Below are 13,747 nucleotides of genomic sequence, written 5' to 3'. Positions count from 1 at the left end.
TTCCTCTAAACTCGAGCTCTACATGTAGCAACTCGACTTTCTCTACTGCTCACGTTTCTGGCATCTGAATTTCTGGGTCTCTGCTCCCACCTGGGGTGCTTTCCCTCCATTATCCCTTCTTAAGCTCTGAGTCCATCACAACTTAATTTCTTTTTTTTTAAATTTTTTAAAAATTTATTTAAATTTATTTATTTGAGAGTGACAGACACAGAGAGAAAGACAGATAGAGGGAGAGAGAGAATGGGCACGCCAGGGTTTCCAGCCTCTGCAAACGAACTCCAGACGCGTGCGCCCCCTTGTGCATCTGGCTAACGTGGGACCTGGGGAACCGAGCCTCGAACCGGGGCCCTTAGGCTTCACAGGCAAGCGCTTAAGCGCTAAGCCATCTCTCCAGCCCACAACTTAATTTCTTAACTTTCCCCCATGGGGGTCCATGGCTGACACTTTTTGTTCCGTTCCCCTCAAGTGTGTGATGTTTCCTCTCACCCTTTAGTTTATCATGGCCTCCTAGGTCCTGTCTTCCACATACGTGTGAAACTGTTCCAGCCTTTTCCTAGATGGCAATTTCCCCTAAACAAACTTTACAAATTCTGATTTCTCCCTAAATAAACTCAATTACTCATAATGTACCTTTCTCTAGTCTGTTTTTATCTTCTTCTTTTTTTCTTTTCGAGGTAGGAATTCACTCTAGCCCAGGCTGACCTGGAATTCACGTTGTCATCTTAGGTTGCCTTGAACTCACAGTGATCCTCCTACCTCTACCTCCCAAGTGCTGGGATTAAAGGCATGAGCGCCATGCCTGGCATCAATTCTTTGTTAAAATAGAATAAGGACCCCGCCAGGAGTGGTGGCCCACACCTTTAATCCTAGCACTTGGGAGGCAGAGGTAGGAGGATCACTGTGAGTACGAAGCCACCCTGAGATGATATAGTAAATTCCAGGTCATCTTGAACTACAGTGAAACCCTACCTTGAAAAACAAGAACAAAAAATAAAAGAAAATAAGGACCCAAAATTGGGGATCACAAGTCTAGGGAACACCTCCAAAGCCCCCCCCAAATCCTGAACCATTAGCAATGGCTGGGCCTTCTCCTAGAGGTATCACCCCTACATTTTTCAGCTTGCTCCCCCTCCAATTAGTTTTTTTTTTTTTTTCTTTTGGTCTTTCAAGGTAGAATCTCGCTCTAACCAGGCTGGTCTTGAACTCACAGTGATCCTACCTCTGCCCCCTACTGCTGGGATTAAAGACCAACCATAACAACAGCCTCCTGGAACTGGCGGGGTGGGCAGGGAGATAGCCAGGACAAAAGGGAAGAATATGTGTAAGTACCGGACAGGGTGGGGAAGCAAGTTCTATATCCAAGACCTCACTGAGGGAGTGACATTTAAGAGACCTCAGTGGAGAAGGGGGAGGAAGGGAGAGGGCTCAGCTGCTGCAGAGAGCCAGGGGAAGGAGGAGCCTGGATGATGGAGCAGCAAGGAGGGGATGCAGCGGGACTTGGGCTTCACGGAAGAAAGGGGGGGTGGGGGTGGGATATGAGCTCACGGCGCCCCCTTGCGGCTGGAGGGCAGAGGACTGGGTGGTGAGTTCTAGGGGAAGGGGATGGTAAACCTATTCAAGCATCTTGGATGGAATGCTGGCAGGAGCAGTTCAGGGAGCAACAGAGAGGGGCAAGACAGTGAGACCCCGTTCAAATCCCAGCTGACCGTCGCTGAAAGCCTCAGCTGTCCTGGGCTCTGGAGTACACAAGAGCCCCTTACCCTGTGATGCCAGCATTGGAGTCTGAGGCAGGGCAACTGCCACAAGACTGAGGCCAGCCTGGGCTACATGACACCTCAGGCTCTCTCACTCACACTGCAAACAGGCCTCTCTATTTTCAGGTAGACCTGAACGCACCCCTTTGGGCCTCTCCCGTTCCAGCCTGGTGGTGTCACATTAGGCCGTTTTTTTTATTTTTTCAAGGCAGTCTTGCTCTAGCCCAGGCTGACCTCAAATTCACAACAATTCTACCTCAGCCACCACGCCCAGTTTAAATACTGGCTGGTAGTAGGGGGTGCAGCCTGCACCCCGGAGCGAGGGCCAGTGCCCAGCGTGATACCCGGTGCCCAGATCCCAAGGCCCCTCCCTGTCTCTCTCTAGTTCCAGTCTGCAGGCAAGGGGACAGCCAGCTGCCGTCCAAGTTTCTCCTCCCCTGCCCACAACTCTGACCCAGGCAGAGAACATCCCTTGCCTTGTGATATGTGAGGTCGTTTACTGCCCATCTCTGGGTTTGTGCAGTTGGGGGCTGAACAGAGCAGCTGTAGTGTAGTTGTGGACACCCACTTCACACTGGGCTGTGGAGTTAAGCGAATCAAGTTGGGGACCCCCAGGACAAGCTCTTGGCTATACAACTGAACCCTTTCCTCTCTGCCCCCGTGGGAGCTGCGCAAGCCGGGCTGGGCAGACCGATCGTCCGCCTCAGCCTGAGTCAGGTCAGGGAGCTCAGGGGCACTGCTCACAGGCGGGCCACGCAAACACGGCCAAGCTCAAGGATCGAGAATTGTGACCACACCCCACGCACAGCAAGGAGTCTGCGCTTGTCAAACATAATTTATTCAGAGCTGGGCGTGGCGGCGCACGCCTTTGATCCCATCACTCGGGAGGCAGAGGTAGGAGGACCGCTATGAGCTCAAAGCCACCCTGAGACTAGAGTGAATTCCAGGACAGTCTGGAATAGACCCTACTTCAAAAAAGCAAATATTAATAATTTATTCCAGCGGCCCAGGGCGTTCTGCTTGTGACCCTCACCTCGCCACCCAGAGTCCAGCTGCAGGTCCCTGCTCCTAGTGAAGCCAGAGCCCCGCGCCGGAGCGCAGGTGCTGTCCCAGGGGGACGTCCCAAGCCCGACACCCAAAGTCGTGTTGCCCGCGCCTCCCCCACCGTTCCTCCGGCGGGCTGGGGCACCTCCAACCCACTCTGGAGTCGGTTTGAGGGAGGGGTCCGAAGGGAGGGGAGCCCGGGCCGCCCGGACCCAGGTGGCGCGGGAGGGGCGTGTCCGGCCCGCGGCCGTCGCTCACGGCCCCTCCCCGCGCAGGCGCAGCAGCGCGTCGGCGTACTGGAAGGCGGGCCCGCTGAGGTGCGCGTGCACGTCGAGCGCCACCTCGCAGCTCTCGCGCACCACGCGCTCGGGGTCGTCGGCGTGCGCGCGCAGCGCGGCCAGGCAGGCGGGCCGGGCGATGGCGCCCAGGGCCTCTGCACACTCGTGTCGCACCATGGGGTTTTCCGAGCGCAGGGCCAGCGCGGCCGCCAAGGCGGGCACCGCCGCCTCGTGCTGCAGCTGGCCCAGCACGTAGCCCACCTCGTGGCGCAGCAGCGCGCTCCCGCAGCGCAGGCCTGCGGGCGGACAGAACAGTGACTGACGCACGCGCACACGCACACGCACGGAAGGAAGGATGGAGGGAGGGAGCCCGCCCCGGGCAGCCTCACCTGCGGCCAGCGCCAGCGCTGCCTCCTCGCCGCCCGCGTTGCGCAGGGCGAACATGGCCCGGTAGCGCTCGAACAGCGGCTGCGCCTCGTCCAGCAGCAGCTCCCGCAGGCGGCCCACGTCACGCTCCTCGGCAGGCGGCGCAGGGTCCACCGACAGGTACGGCCCAGCCGCCGCCGCCGCTCCAGGGTGCTGCTTTAGCCACTCCAGCCGCCCCACGGCCAGCTGGCACGTCTCGGCCACCTGAGGGAAGAGGACCCCGCTGAGGCCCATGGGCAGAAGGCTGACACAACTCTGGTGTCCACGGGTGTGAAGAATGGTCACACTCAAGCATAACAGCAGCGGTGTGGAGGGACCTCAAGGACATCGTGCTCAGTGAGAGCCAAACAAGTGGAGAGATGGTTCAATGGTTAGGGAACTTGCCTGCAAAGCCTAAGGACTCAGGTTTGATTCCCCACCACCTACAGGAAAGCCAGATGCACAAAGTGGTACATGCACCTGGAGTTCGTTTGCAGTGACTGAAGGCCCTGGTACTGCCATTCCCTCTGCCTTCTACTGCTCTGTGCTTGTAAATAAATAAATAAAAATATTAAATTTAAAAAAATAGGCCAGGCATGGTGGCACATGCCTTTAATTCCAGCACTTGGGAGGCAGAGGTAGGAGGATCATCGTGAATTCGAGAACAGAGTGAATTGCAGCTCAGCCTGGGCTAGAGTGACACCATACCTCAAAAATCCACACACACACACACCCACACACACACACACAGAGAGAGAGAGAGAGAGAGAGAGAGAGGGAGAACTTTTTTATTTTCGAGGTAGAGTCTGGCTGTAGCCCAGACTGAGCTGGAATTCACTATGGAGTCTCAGGGTGGCCTGGAACTCACGGCAATCATCCTACCTCTGCCTCCCAAGTGCTGTGATTAAAGGCATGCGCCACCACGCCCGACATTCACACTGAGAACTTTTAAAGGGTGGGTGTTCGTGAACAATCTCACTACTGTAGAAGGTAAACCTTGAAGAAGTTTGGGTCAAAATGGAGAATAGCAGCAGACATGGACAGCTGGGGATGATTTTCTGCTGTAGCTTTCTCCTCCCTGGACCATCCTTGGCCCTTGGTTGTCATGACAACTAGAGATGGGCTCCAAAGCTGGTACCAGTGAGGCCGGGTGCAGCTTGCCCAGACCACAGCAGGACACTTGAGCACCTACTCACCTCTACCACAGGGTCGCTGGCATATTGCTTTAAGAGTTCCAGAACTTCGGGATTCCCAATGGCCCCCAGGGCCTCCCCTGAGAGGACAAGCCAGAGACCCAAGATTGGTCAGAGTGTTGCTAGGCTACTACTCAAGATCTCATCCCACCCTTGACCACAACTGATTGCAGCCATGCAGACAGACTCTCGGCTGGCCCAGTCAGGTTCCCCTCCCCAGAATTTGCCTGGCCCTGAGCGAAACTGACCCAGATACCTTTGGGAAAGGAGAAGGCAGCAGTGTGGTAGAATGGGAACCCAAGGCAGGAGGCCACACATTAATGGACGCCAGTGGGATGGGTCTGGCCAACTTCCCATGGAAGTACAGCAAGTTTAGAGCTCCCTCCTCTGTCTACAATCCTCTATGGCTCCCGACTTCCTAACGCAAGTCCTCCCTGTCACAGCTGTCTACACAAGCTCTCCTGCCGCCTCACTCACCTGCCTCATGGCGCACCATGGGATCCTGGTGGGTGTCCCGCAGGATGTTCACCAGCACGGGGATGGCGCGGGAGTCCTGCATCTGGCCAAGGCAGTAAGCCAGCTCATGCTTGAGCAGGGCAGAGCTGTCCTCAAAGGCTCGGCTGATCCAGTCGATGGCGTCAGGGCCCCCAAGCCCACGCAGTGTGAACAGTGCCCGAAAGCGGGCTTGCAGGGGCTGCTGGGGGTCCACCAAAGTCTGGCCAATGGCCTCCACCTCCTGCTGTGTTACCATGGCGACCACTGCTTCCAGCTGACCCTGCGGTCAGAGCCTGCACTGGGACAGAAAAAGAAGACATTGAAGCCAGGGGTGGAGGTGCATGACCACCTGTCCATGAGTTCCAGGCCAGCCTTTCCCTTCCCTTAGAGCCTGTATCAAGCATCTCTTCCCCACAAAAACAAAATGAGAGGCTGGAGAGATAACTCGACGCTTACAAAAAAAAGGGGGGGGGAGTTTAAAAGCAACTTCTCTTGGCTTGCAGCGGGTCTCCAGGTCCATTCTATCTGCTCTGAAAACATGTGGTGGTGGAATCAGATGTCCCCACACTCCTGTGTGCTGAGATTTGGTCCCCAACTGGTGGCAGAGAAGTGGAGCCTTGCTGGAGGCTGGTGTGTTGTTGGGAGCAGGCTCAGGGGTGCCATAGCCCAGCTTACCCTTGCCAGAACGCAGCTCGATCTGCTGCCGCTGCTTCCCCTGGAGACTATAAGCCAAAATAAAATCATTCCTCTCATCAGTTGCTTTTGGTCGGGTGCTTGGTCCCAGCAAGGAGGTACTAACTGCAACACCAGCCACAAGCTCCTTTCCATCTGGGCTTGTCTCCTAGGTGCACTGGCCACAGCCTCTTCTGGACTAAGATCCACAGCAGCCCCAGGGGGCAGAGACCGGATAAGACCCAAGCCCTCAGCAATGGCTGAGCAGGGAACATAGCCCGTATGATTGCAAGCTCAAGTCTTTCCGGTCTTTATTACAAATGACCGAAGTAGCTGTCCCTGCCTGCCTTCCTCTAGGCTAACTCCTCAATCCCTAGGCTCCAGCCACACCACCTCGATCACACTGGGCTCTGAACTGCCCCAGGGCCTTTGCCTCTGCCAGGCAAGCAGGAATGACAGGCGTACAAGACCACGCCCAGCTACAAACGCTTTCTTGTGTGGATGAATAGAAATGCACAGCAAAGCAAAGCCTTGGAGACACCAGGACGAGCCTAGTGGATGCATCACAAACATGCATACAACAGGCAAGCCCTGTCTGGTCTCACTGGTGTCAGCAAGACTACCTGGGGCTGGAGAGATGGCTTAGCGGTTAAGCGCTTGCCTGTGAAGCCTAAGGACCCCAGTTCGAGGCTCCATTCCCCAGGACCCACATTAGCCAGATGTACAAGGGGGCGCATGCATCTGGAGTTCGTTTGCAGTGGCTGGAGGCCCTGGCGCGCCCATTCTGTCCCTCCTCCCCCCCTTTCTCTCTCCGTCTGTCACTCATAAATAAATAAAAATAAACAAATATTTTTTTTTTTTTAAAAAGAGTGCCTGGAAGTAACCAGAGAGCAATGTGGCCTCAGCACAGAAGGCCATGAAGGCACTGTCACACTTTAAGGCAGGAGCTGGTGAGCTCAGGCATGAGTGAGTCCAGCAGCAGACAGGACAGAGGGCTTCTGGATCCAGGCCGTGTGGGGGCCCCCTCTGCACAGCTCAGAATGGCTCCATAAGGGCACACGTGGTGATACCAGCTCTCAGGAAGTAGAAGCAGGTCAGGAGCTTAAGGCTAACTTAGGGTACATAATAAATTCGAAGCTAGCCTGGACTACATGAGACCTTGTCTCAACAAACTAAGAGTTGCCAAGTATGGTGGGTGCATGTCTTTAATCCCAGCACAGGGGAGGCAGAGGTAGGAAGATCGCTGTGAGTTTGGGGTCAGCCTGAGACTTCAAAGTGAGTTCCAGGTCAGCCTGGGCTACAGAGACCCCCTACCTGGAAACAAGGGCTCTGAATGTCTGCTTAGGGATCCTTCTCCCTGGAGCCTCTTCACCCATCCCTCATTACTGCAAATCTGGGACGCCACAAAGTGACACTTAGCTCAGCACTGCCCCCTCCCCCACGCCGCCTCCAGGCCTTTTGATCTGCCACCTCAGCTGACACCGATTGGTGGGCAAGGATGTAGGCTGGGGCAGAAGGATCGCAGCCCGTTGTGGGCTTGTGGGCTAGACTGGGCTATCTTGTGCTATCCTGCCTCAAATGTTTAAAAGAGGTGATGGGGGGCTGGAGAGATGATTTAGCGATTAGGGCGCTTGCCAGCAAAGCCAAAGAACCCAGGTCCGATTCCCCAGGACCCACGTAAGCCAGCTGGACAAGGTGACGCATGCATCTGGGTTCGTTTGCGGCGGTTGGAGGCACCTGGCGCGCCCATCCTCTCTGCCTCTTCCTCAAGTAAATAATAAAAACAAGAAAAAAACTAGAAAAGAAAATTTAAGTGATGGGGCCGGGGCGGGTGGGTAGAGGTTCATCCCCGGCCCAGTACTCCAGAGGCAGAGATGTCAGGCCGTCCACGAGCCTCCCCGGACACACCGCGAGCTCCCGGCCAGTCCGGGCCACCTCGAGGCCGGACGTCCCCCGCGGGACCCGCCCGACACCCCCGCGACACGCACCGTGCTCCCCGCCGCGGGGACACCCCGCCGAGTCTCCACACGCAGGACGCGGCGGCCCGCACAACCGTCGTCGCCGGCGGCGTGTCGTCACTGCCTGAGACGCGGGCGGCGCTCCCGGGGGCCGCCATCTTGCCACGCACGTGACCAGGGCGGCGGGACCCACGCTCCGGACGGAGGAGGGGAGACCCGGGCGCACGCGCGCCGCGGACCGAGACGGCGACGCCGCAGTCGGCACCGCGAGCGAGTGGGACCGCACAGCTGCAGCGACGCAACACAGCGGCCTTCTCCGAAAAGTGGAGCAGGCACTTCCACGTTCCTGCGGGGAGGACAGGCGCCCCAGCTCCCCCGTCGCCATAGGTGGAAATGGTTTCCTCCTCTCCGCAGCCGAGCGGCGGCTGCGAACGACGGAGCATGCGCACACGCCGTGGGCGGGGCCACAGTCCTGGACCTTCGGGTGGAGGGATTTTAAAACGCACGGGAACTTTGTTTTACTACCATATTTGGATCTGTGTGTATGTGTGGGCGCTCCGGAGCTTCTTGCCTCTGCAGAGGAGCGCCTGACGCACGCGTCACTTTTTTTTTTTTTTTTTCGAGGTAGGGTCTCACTCTAGCCCAGGCTGACCTGGAATTCACTATGTAGTCTCAGGCTGGCCTTGAACGCACAGCTATCCTCCTGCCTCTGCCTCCTAAATGCTGGGATTAAAGGCTTGCGTCACCTCGTTCAACCGAAACCACAGTTTTTGGGGGAAAAAAATTAATACCTCAGAGATTCTGTTTTCCAAATACAACCTCATTAAGTTGGGCTGCTCTTGAACTTCTTCTATAGCCGAGGCTGACCTTGAACTCCTGATCCTCCTGCCTCCACCACCCAAATGCTGGGATGACTGGATAACAAGCATGTGCCACCAAGCCTGGTTTATGCAGTGCCGGAGATGGAACCCAGGTCTTTGCACATGCTGGGCAAGCACTTGACTTATCAAGCTACAGTCCCAACACCCACTCGTCTCCTTATTGAGATAGGATTTCACCATATAGCTCAGTTTGCCCTGCAACTGGCTGTAATCCTGCCTCTACCTCCTGAGTAGGTGATCTCATGGGCTTGCACCACCACACCAGATTTGTTATGTTGGGGATGAAGCCCAGGACGTCCTGCAACTTTGTCGTCACTCTAACAACTGAGCCTGGCTCCAGTCCTTCTCCCTCATTTTTTAAGCTTTTATTTATTTATTTATTTATTTATTTATTTATTTATTTGAGAGCAACAGACAGAGAAAGAGGTAGAGAGAATGGGCGCACCAGGGCCTCCAGCCACTGCAAACGAACTTCAGATGCATGTGCCACCTTGTGCATCTGGCTTACATGGATCCTGGGGAATCGAGCCTCAAACCGGGGTCCTTAGGCTTCATAGGCCAGCGCTTAACTGCTAAGCCATGTCTCCAGCCCCCTCTCCCTCAATTTTATTAACCCTGTGAGGACCCAAGCCACCTGCCCACAGAAACACAAACGTGAACTTTAAACAGTGATGTAAGCACATGGACCTGCTCCAAGGCATAGGCACAGCACAGAGGATGAAGTCACGATGGCACCATGTTACCTGCAACACAAGATGGGTCCAAGACACACTGTTCCTCCTTGCCAGCCAGCCCCATGATAGGGAGTAAGACACTGAAAACTTTACATGTAACCTCTCCTGTTAAAGGTATGAGCAGGGTCAGGCATGGTGGTGCATGCCTTTAATCCCAGAACTTGCAAGGCAGAGGTAGGAGGATGGATGTGAGTTCAAGGCCAGCCTGGACAACAGAGTTCCAAGTCAGCCTGGGTTCGAGTTAAGACCCTACCTTGAAAAAAAAATGTGAAACGAATGTGAATAACGGTGCTGGGGAGATGGCTTAGTGGCTAAAGGCAATTGCTTGTGAGGCCTGCTGGTCTGGGTTCAATTCCTCAGCACCCACATATAGCTGTAAGAAAAGTGAACCTGCATCTGTGATTCCAGCACATGCCTCCCACACATACATATACAAGTAAAATTTTTAAATGGGACCACACAGGAAAGACCAGTATGATGTCACACACCTGTCAAGCTAGGACAAAGAAAGCAGAGGCAGGTGCATCAGGCTCAAGGTCATCCTTAGCTACATAGGTTGAGGCTAGCCTGAACTTCATGAGACTGTCAAAACTGAAAGGCTTCACCATAGAGCACAGGCTGATCAGAGCAAGTCTCTGTGTTCCTCCCCAGAAACAAAACACAAAACAAACAAACCAATGCTGTGACCCACAGCTGTCATCCCAGTCCTTGGGAAGCTCAAGCAGGAGGATAGTGAGTTCCAAGCTGGCCTGGGCTTCCTCGGGAGATTCTGTGTCATAAAACAACAAACACTACAGGGTGTGTGATGTCAGAGACATTAATCTGGGTGCTGAGGCCATCTCTGCCAGGCACCAGCAGAAACAGGAAACTAGCAAGAAATGTGGACCTGGGCTGCATGAATTCTAGACTTCTGGTCTCCTAGAACTTACTTCAGAGTGGAGGAGATGTGGAGGAAGACCCTGGCATCTCTGCATAACACCTCACCTGCTATCAGTTTCTCCCAGGTCTGCGGGGCTGTTTGCTGAGGTCTCTGTTTAGAACCAGCATTGGTTTGGGGTGTAGCTTGCCATATCTGTTTCCTGCACCCTGGTCCCATCTGAACCCCAGGCCGTCCTTGGAGCTGATAAAAACAGGTCCCTGCAGCCTCCAGATAGCACAGCCCATGGTCTTCCAGAAGCCTCTGTAAACAGGAACTGGAGCTGTACCCCATGACTTAAGAGGGTGTCCTGGCAGGCCAGGGGAAAGGTGGTTATTTGCAGCCAACTTTCAAAGACCTCAAGAATGTGGTGTGGTCACACCTGTCTTGTACCATGTTCCTTCAGAGGACTGAGGCAGCCCTGGGCTACATGGTGTGATGGTCTCAGAAACAATGACAGAGGGAACAATGATGGCAAAGAGAGGGGGCAGGGGGGAGGGAGGGAGGGAGGGAGGGAAGGAGGGGGGAGGGGGGAGGGAGGGAGGGAGGGAGAGAGATACGTTGGTCTGGAAAAATGGCACAGCTAAAGGACCAGAGAGTTCAATTCCCCACGACCCACGTAAATGGGGGCAGGGAAGAGGGAAATGATGGTACCAACATATGATATAACCAGACAAAGTTTCTACTTAGTAAAAATGAATAAATTTTAATAAATAAAAATTCAGTATGCAGCTAGGCATGGTGGCACACACCTTTAATTTCAGCAAGGAGGGGCAGTGCAGAGATAGGAGTATCACTGTGAGTTCAAGGACAGCCTGAAACGACATTGTGAATTCCAGGTCAGCCTGGGTTAGAGCAAGACCCTACTGCAAAAATAAAACAAAACCTGATATCTCAGGTTTGATTCCCCAGTGCCCATATAGGGACAGATTCGAAGAGAGGCATGTGCCTCTGGAGTTCATTTGTGGAAGAGGTCCTGACCCACCCATTCTCTCTCTCTCCCCCTTACAAATAAATAAATATTTGTGGTGGGGGAGGCTGGACAGATGGCTTAGCAGTTAAGCTCTTGCTTGTGAAGCCTAAGGATGCTGGTTCAAGGCTCGACTCCCCAGGACCCACATTAGCCAGATGCATAAGGGGGCACAAGCATCTGGAGTTCATTTGCAGTGGCTGGAGGCCCTGGCACATCCATTCTCTCTCTTTCTCTGCCTCTGTCTCTCTCTGTGTGTCACTCTCAAATAAATAAATAAAAATAAACAAAAAAATTTTTTGAGGTAGGGTCTCACTCTAGTCCAGGCTGACCTGGAATTCACTATGTAGTCTCAGGCTGGCCTCAAACTCACAGCTACCCTCCTACCTCTGCCTCCTGTATGCTGGGATTAAAGGTGCACACCACCACATCTGGCTTTAAAGTATTAAAAAACAAAATCAGTATGGCTGGGCATGGTGGCGCACGCCTTTAATCCCAGGACCCACGTTAGCCAGATGCATATGGTGGCGCCTGCATCTGGAGTTTGTTTGCAGTGGCTGGAAGCCCAGACACACCCATTCTCGCTTATCTCTCTCTGTCTCTAAAAAATAAAAAAAAATAAATCTTAAAAAAAAATAAAAAGTAAAGCCGGGTGTGGTGGTGCACGCCTTTAATCACAGCACTTAGGAGGCAGAGGTAGGAGGATCGCTGTGAGTTCGAGGTCACCATGAGATTACATAGTGAATTTCAGGTCAGCCTGAGCTACAGCAAGACTCTACCTTGAAAAAACAGAATAAAATAAACTAAAATAAAATTCAGTATGAGGGCTGGAGAGATGGCTTAGAGGTGAAAGTACTTGCCCACAAAGCCTAAGGGCCCATGTTCAACTCTCCAAATCCCACATAAACCAGACACACAAAGGTGAAGCAAGCACAAGGTTGCACATGCCCACTAGATGGTGCAAGTGTCTGGAGTTTGATTGCAGTGGCTGAGGCCCTGGCGCACCAATTCTCTCTCTCTTGCTTGCTCTCTCTAGAAAAAGAAATATTCACTATGGGCTGGAGGGATGGCTTAGCAGTTAAGGTGCTTGATTACAAAGCCAAAGGACCACAGATCAATTCCCCAGGATCCACATAAGCCAGATGCATAAGGTGATGCATGTGTAGTGGCTGAAGGCCCTGGCATACTCATATTCTCTTTCTCTCTCCCTCTCCCTCTTTCTTTTTTCTTTGGACCCATCTCTCCAGTATCTCAAAAATATGGAATGCTTCATGAATTTACATGTCATCCTTGCATAGGGGCCATGCTAATCTTCTCTGTATTGTTCCAATTTCAGTATGTGCTTCTCTTTTCTTTTCTTTCTTTCTCTCTCTCTTCTTTCTTTCTTCTACTTGAGGTAGGATCCCACCGTAGCTTGTACCATGACCTGAAACTCACTATATACTCTCAGGGTGACCTCGAACTCACGGCGATCCACTTACCTCTGTCTCCCAAGTGCTGGAATTAAAGGAGTGTGCCACCATGCCCCGTTACATGCTGAACTGAAAAAATACATTTTATTTTTATTTATTTATTTGAGATACAAAGAGGCAGATATGCTGGGCGTGGTGCACATGCCTTTTTAATCCCAGTACTCGGGAGGCAGAGGTAGGAGGATCGCCATGAGTTTCAGGCTATCCTGAGACTACATAGTGAATTCCAGGTCAACCTGGGCCAGAGTGACACCCTACCTGGAAAAACCAAAAACAAAAGGAAGGAAGGGAAGGAGGGAGGGAGGGAGGGAGGGAGGAAGGAAAGAAGGAAGGAAAAAAGGAAAGAAAGAAAGAGGCATATACATCTGGACAGGGTGGGGCACGCTTTTAATCCCAGCACTCAGGGGGCAGAGGTAGAAGGATGGCATGAATTCAAGGCCACCCTGAGACTGCATAGTGAATTCCAGGTCAGCCTGGGATATAGAGTGAGAACTTACCTTGAGAAAACAAAACAAAACAAAAACCACAAAACATATTTGTTGGGGGCTGGAGAGATGGCTTAGCGGTTAAAGCGCTTGCCTGCAAAGCCTAAGGACCCAGGTTCGAGTCTCCAGGTCCCACATAAGCCCGATGCACAAGGTGGGGCGCATGCATCTGTCCGGAGTTCGTTTGCAGTGGCTGGAGACCCTGGTGCGCCTCTTTTTTTTTTCCTCTCTCTCTCCCTGTGTCTCAAAAATAAATAAATAAATAAATAAATAAAAATTTTTCAAAAATCATTTGTTGAATGGATGAATCAAAGCCCTTTTGGGTGCATTGGGTGCTACCTGCCTCCTTCGCGCGCTGTCACTGACTCACAGTGGGCGCGTGACTGACCTACGCTGCTGAGTCCCCAATTCTGCGACAGCGCCCAAGCAGAAGGCACGCCCTCAGCTGAGCAGGTTCGGTCCCCAACATCCGTGGAGTCTCAGCCTTCCC

The 13,747-nt window shown here is 53.3% G+C and overlaps 1 protein-coding gene and 1 pseudogene across 1 annotated transcript; both read right to left on the bottom strand.

The window, feature by feature from the left end:
* Positions 1–3,052: 3,052 nt before the first annotated feature.
* Dohh (deoxyhypusine hydroxylase) lies at positions 3,053–13,661 on the bottom strand. The gene is made up of 5 exons (XM_004654715.2): positions 13,646–13,661; positions 5,152–5,467; positions 4,678–4,754; positions 3,466–3,706; positions 3,053–3,372 (listed from the first exon to the last, which is right to left on the bottom strand). The coding sequence occupies exons 2-5, from the start codon at positions 5,423–5,425 to the stop codon at positions 3,053–3,055; spliced, it is 912 nt and encodes a 303-aa protein (XP_004654772.2). The 5' UTR covers positions 5,426–5,467; positions 13,646–13,661.
* On the bottom strand, positions 12,554–12,643 carry LOC123455156 (annotated as a pseudogene).
* Positions 13,662–13,747: the final 86 nt, after the last annotated feature.

The sequence above is a fragment of the Jaculus jaculus genome, chromosome 15 (genome assembly GCF_020740685.1).
Source record: "Jaculus jaculus isolate mJacJac1 chromosome 15, mJacJac1.mat.Y.cur, whole genome shotgun sequence".
Taxonomy (NCBI): Eukaryota; Metazoa; Chordata; class Mammalia; order Rodentia; family Dipodidae; genus Jaculus; species Jaculus jaculus.
Note: the sequence above shows the minus strand (reverse complement) of the source record. Positions and strands in the feature narration are given on the sequence as shown.

Bases quoted from the DNA above. Each gene is read 5' to 3' on its own strand.
- Dohh (XM_004654715.2), bottom strand. From the start codon at position 5,425: ATGGTAACACAGCAGGAGGTGGAGGCCATTGGCCAGACTTTGGTGGAC. The intron at 4,755-5,151 runs GTGAGTGAGGCG...TTGTCCTCTCAG, and splicing joins CATGGTGCGCCATGAGGCAG to GGGAGGCCCTGGGGGCCATT. The intron at 3,373-3,465 runs GTGAGGCTGCCC...GTCCGCCCGCAG, and splicing joins AGCGCTGGCGCTGGCCGCAG to GCCTGCGCTGCGGGAGCGCG.